The sequence below is a fragment of the Galeopterus variegatus genome, unplaced genomic scaffold, assembly GCF_000696425.1.
Source record: "Galeopterus variegatus unplaced genomic scaffold, G_variegatus-3.0.2 Scaffold6399, whole genome shotgun sequence".
NCBI lineage: Eukaryota > Metazoa > Chordata > Mammalia > Dermoptera > Cynocephalidae > Galeopterus > Galeopterus variegatus.
In genome coordinates, this window is record NW_007732510.1 from 67,656 (window position 1) to 73,001 (window position 5,346).

General features: G+C 34.2%; 1 protein-coding gene across 1 annotated transcript in view; it reads left to right on the plus strand.

Moving 5' to 3' along the window:
• The first annotated feature begins 269 nt into the window (after window positions 1-269).
• LOC103606234 (glutamate receptor 4) overlaps window positions 270-5,346 on the plus strand; it is a 116,792-nt gene continuing 111,715 nt past the window's right edge. Inside the window, exon 1 of the mRNA XM_008590828.1 lies at window positions 270-487. Coding sequence (XP_008589050.1) covers window positions 326-487 — 162 coding nt within the window. The 5' untranslated portion in view covers window positions 270-325. The remainder of the gene's footprint in view (window positions 488-5,346) is intronic.

Consider the following 5,346-nt stretch of genomic DNA (forward strand, 5'->3'; position numbering starts at 1 on the left):
AGAGTGCGCCGCTTGGGAGCGCGGTGGTGCTCCCGCCGAGGGTTCGGATCCCATGTGGAGACCGGTTCCCGCTCACTGGCTGAGCGTGGTGCAGGCGCAACACCAAGGGTTGCAATCCCGTTGCCAGTCAGTAAAAAAAAAAAGAACAAGTGATCGAAAATAATCACTCATTGTTTAAGTTTCTAGGCATTCAGTGTATATTTTGAAACATAAAAATGTTGGTGTAGACTCAGTGCCTGCATAAATCACCACTGGGGAGTAACAGTATGTTTCTAGTAACTCTTTTTTCCCCCCCTCAATAGGATACTCAATACTCCAAGCTATTATGGAAAAAGCAGGACAAAATGGTTGGCATGTCAGCGCTATATGTGTGGAAAATTTTAATGATGTCAGCTATAGGCAACTTCTAGAAGAACTTGATAGAAGACAAGAGAAGAAATTTGTAATAGACTGTGAGATAGAAAGGCTTCAAAACATATTAGAACAGGTAAGTCCTAGATTTTATATTATTATTAACCTAGACCTTATTCAAAATAGTTGTCCTTTGATTGGCTTCGAAGTCATTGTCAATATCTTTTTCCAACTTTTCATCTGGAGTGTGAGGTTTGGGAGTTTTCATTCCATGATTCATCTCTAGGACCAAATCATAATCCTTTGTCACCAAAGGCTATTTTGGTTCTTAGGTCTCAATGCATTTAGGAGCACTATTTCTCACGCATTTTTAAGATATGAACAAGAGAAAGACCCTTTGTGACTTATCAAGAGCTCTTGGCCTTCTGTTTTCAGACATACTAATTTTGAAGGTGAATGCCATCTAAAATATTCAAAAAAATTAAAATTTGTATGTGCCTTATTTAATCTTTAGAGAAACAGCTACATGAGAAATAGCAATATAAATTAGTAAAGCAATGAAGTGAAAGAAAATTAAGTAGATAGAATACTGTGTATAGTATATTTTCTACTTAATGTTGTAATTAAATATGTTTCTGCTATAGTGAAGATGGTTTTCAACTCTCCTCTTTAAACAAGAATCCTTAAATAAAGCTTTCAATAATTTTTTTATTTAATTCAAAATAGGCAGGAAAAGATAAAACTGAGTATTATCATTCATTGTGTTAAATGATATGAAAATACCATCAAATAATGGATAACATTTGCCTTCCCCCTAACCCGGCATATCACGATAAAGCTTTGAAAGGCTGCCTTCAACCAAAATTGCAGCAAATGAATGCCATCTAGTGGTTTTAGAAATGTTTGCGCATAGTTACCTGCAATGGTTGGCTGCAGAATACAGTAACATGATTTTTTGTTGATTAGTTTGTTACCTATAGTTTAGCTGCATAATTATATGATTTGGTTTGTAGTGGTAAACTTACCAATCTGGAGGTCAATTTATATGTATAACTTTAGTCCTCAGTTACAAAAATCAAAACCAAAATATATTTCAGAGATTCCTCCTTAATACCTGAAGGCACTGAAGTAGATGTCTTAAGTTTCCTTCCTCCACTGTATTAGCACTTGCAAAAGATAAAAGTTAAAAATATGCTGCATTTTTAAGTCCTAGCAAAGCTAGACTGTACACTAAGAGGAAATTACAGAGCATTTACTGACTGTTATCCCTTTATAGAAGAAAAAGCAAAACAAAACACTTGACTGAAGAAATATGCATATGTTATTTGGGTAAATATTAATTACAGGCCTATGCGTCACTCAGGTTTGTTCCTGAGGAGCACACGAAATCATTAAGGTTGCATCAATTCAAGATACATGAAAACTTTCAATAGGCATTTATGGAATCCAAGAAAAAACTTTCTCTTTTTATTAAGCCGTGCGGTCACTTCAACTCCCACTCTCCTTCCCTTCCATTCCCACCCTGTATTGAGAATTTGAGTTGTTTGACCTGAACAACTGATGCTTTGTAAATAACTCGCGATGAATCCCACAGAGCAGCCGATTCTAACAACTGCCTGGATTGCCAAGTTTCTGTCAGAGGGTGAATAAGGCTCAGAAAGACCCTCCACTTAGCACCTGTGCTTAAGGGACTGGAGTCTGGAGGAAGCAATTGAGTGCCAAAAGCACACTGACCCATTTCAGAGGCTTAGCTGGTTTCTAAGAAGAAAATCAATCGGCACACCGGGGTGCTTTGGATAAACTCTTTGAATAAGCCTTAAATGAGCTCTTGCTAAGGGAACTGGACATCTTAATTTTTTTTATATATCATTTCAAAGAAATTAGAAAACTTGAGTGTCTACCTTTCCTATTCTTCTTGCTGAATTCTTTTCAGCAAAGGTTTCTTTTATATTATGGCTGCATAGTAGTAATGAGATAGTAATAGACCTTTGTCCCTTTAAAATGCCTCCCAGGTATAAATCTCATAAAGTGTAACACAGTCTACTGTATTGTGAGAAAATAATGTACTCTTAATTGTCCCATAAAATTTTCCCCTAGGAAAAGCTGTTTTTTGATTCTGAACATGATTTTTTTTTTTTTTTACTATCTCTATTTTAATTCCTCATAGCCCTAAGCAAAATCACTTTTAGTGTTTCTTGGTGTTACTCTTGACTCATCCAAACACAAGAGCCAATCCAAACTTTGATGGGAATTTGTACATGTATCCGCTGTGTTTCAATATCTTCTTTCATAAATTAAGATAACAATTGAAAACCATTTCAGAGAATCAACTAAACCATTTTTTTAAAAAGTAAAAAGTGAAATGCTAAATAATCTTGATCAGAAAAATGTCTTTGAAAAAGTAACATTCTTTCAGAAGATGGTAAAATTAATACAATGAAGATAAGGGGATACATTAGTACATTTCTAGAAGGGTGGGCCCACATAATATTATGGTTGCATGCTATCAATAATTATTTTATTGACTTTTTAATTTGTATCAATTTGCAAAAGCATAATGAAAATAGCTCATACTGTAGTCTCGCAAAATATGTTAGTGGGCTACTGTGATTAGAGAAGCATTTCATCTTCTGTACAGAGTGTCCAAATTATTTTTATGCCACGAATTAATTAGTTCTTATAAATGCATAGCTATTTAAAATAGCAGTTACCCATATACTCATTCAAACATTTCAAAACCTGAGCTTCAGATCAAGTATTTGAAAATGTAATTCAAGGTATTTTATTTTTTCCAGCTTAAATTACACCATAAGAAAAAATGGAAGAATTTATGTAAATATCACCAACCTAGCCATATAAGGCAATAGAAACATAGCAAAACTACAAAGTTAGATTTATTGTTATTTTGTTTGTATCAATTCCAATTAAACAACGTGTATTTTTGGCTCTCTAAATCTAAGGGGCAATTTGACACACTTATCTTTAGAAGACTTTGAAAAGAAACAGAAAACTAAAAGTATTTTTTAAGTGTTTGCTGAATTTGTGATTAATTATTGATAAAGGATCTAATTTTACTTAAATTTATACTATGAGTTTACCTTAAAAATATTATAAATACCATTTTGTACACTAGTTTTATTCATCTCACCTAATTTTCTTCCTTTAACAATAAATCAATTATTTTGTAAAATAGTTTGCAATAGTTTAATATAGCTGGAATTAAATGAACTGTTTCCATGTCAAAATAAGTGGTTTATACTGGAAAGCTTTTTGCATATATTATTTTATTTTCATATGTACCCATTATTTTTAAATCCTAAACTCAATTACTTGCAAAGAGATTCTAGGAACCTAGTACCTTATCAATTGAACATGGAAGTATCAGACTTTGATTTCTGGTTGCAAAAATATGATAACAAACTTGATCTTAACTATCTTTTTGGCATCAAAATTATTTGAGCAAAGTTGCACTTAAGGCTAGAGATTACACATGCATTTTACTCCATGATGAGAAAACCCAAGGGTTTTGCAGTTAGATCTGTGAGTTCCTACTGTCAGTGAAACCCTCTTCTCATGAACACCCAACTCTAATCCTCTGGAACAGAATCGTCACAATGGGCAGTGGGATGGCTTGTACTCTCTTCCAACACGTTTTTTGTCCAGTTGACTTACCTACCTCACATGATGATAGTTCTAAAAAAAAATTAAAACATGAGTTTTTTCACTCTTTAAGCGATGGATAAGAAATCTTCAGTTGCTTATTTTGAAAAAAGTAAATGGAATCGCTTAATACCTATGATTCTTCTCCTCACTTTAGATAAAAAGAGTTGGGCTGACATGATCTCTCTTACCCTAAAATACTAATTCCAATGAAGTTTTTCTGATATTGCATTTGATCATGAAGCAGTACATAATTTTATACACAGAACATACCTTGAAAAGAAGCATAAAGTAATAAAAACCTCAGTCAGGTGGCCCTTTCTGGTTATTCATTCATTCTACAAATATTTATTCAGTGCCATCTATCTATGTATCTGTCTGTCTGTCTCTATACACATAGTCAGGCACTATGCTCTGCTGAAGATAAAGTGCAAAGCAAAACTGACACATTTTCTGTTCTATTTAATAACTCTTATCCAGTTAACTAAGGTGTTTGTTAAAATCCTACTAAAATGTATTCCTTATTTTGGAAATAGAGTACTAGAAAATGATCAAAGATCTCCCTCTACCTCAGGCATTTTGCCATGAATGCCAGTTTGTATTGAATAGATGACGATATCAAAGGTATTAGATAGAGAACTGGAACTGTATTGATTACATAACTATGTATATAAGGAGTCTAGCCAAGTATTTGTCAGGAGAAGATAGTAAGGACTGACTTTAGAGTATGCAATAGATATTGAACAAAAGAATGGAGGAGAATGTGGCTGTACAGTTGGCTCACAGGTACCTCAAACTGCCTCTTTATCACATACCTCAGATTTAATTGGCACCTTTTTCAGCAGAATTGCCCCTTTCACTATATAAACAGGAAAGTTAGTATACCATTAGATATAATATGAATCTCAGATAATTGGCAAAACCAGTGACCTTCCCTACTGTTTGCCAATCAATCAAAAAGCCTAAAAGCTATGATTGACCTCTCTGAGCTTATTGCATCACCAAAGGAAGCCAATAACCTACCTCAGGGCAAGATCGATCAGAAAGAGGAAAATTCCTCACAAACATAAATGTAGCAATTTGCACATAGGAGGTGAAAGGAGGACATGGTCACAGTTAACTTATTCCAAGCCCAGGGCTGCCTTCCATGTCTGGTACCATCTAAGAGTGATGTCAGTTCTCAGAGAGGAATTCTAGCAAATTGTCAAATGCATGGCAATACTGTTGAAATGATAAAGCCTGTTTATTTAGAGTCTGCATTCACAAATTTTCACAACTCAAATTAGAAACTGTACAAAATCTAGAACTTTACCCAGTCCACCCCCCCAAAAAAAA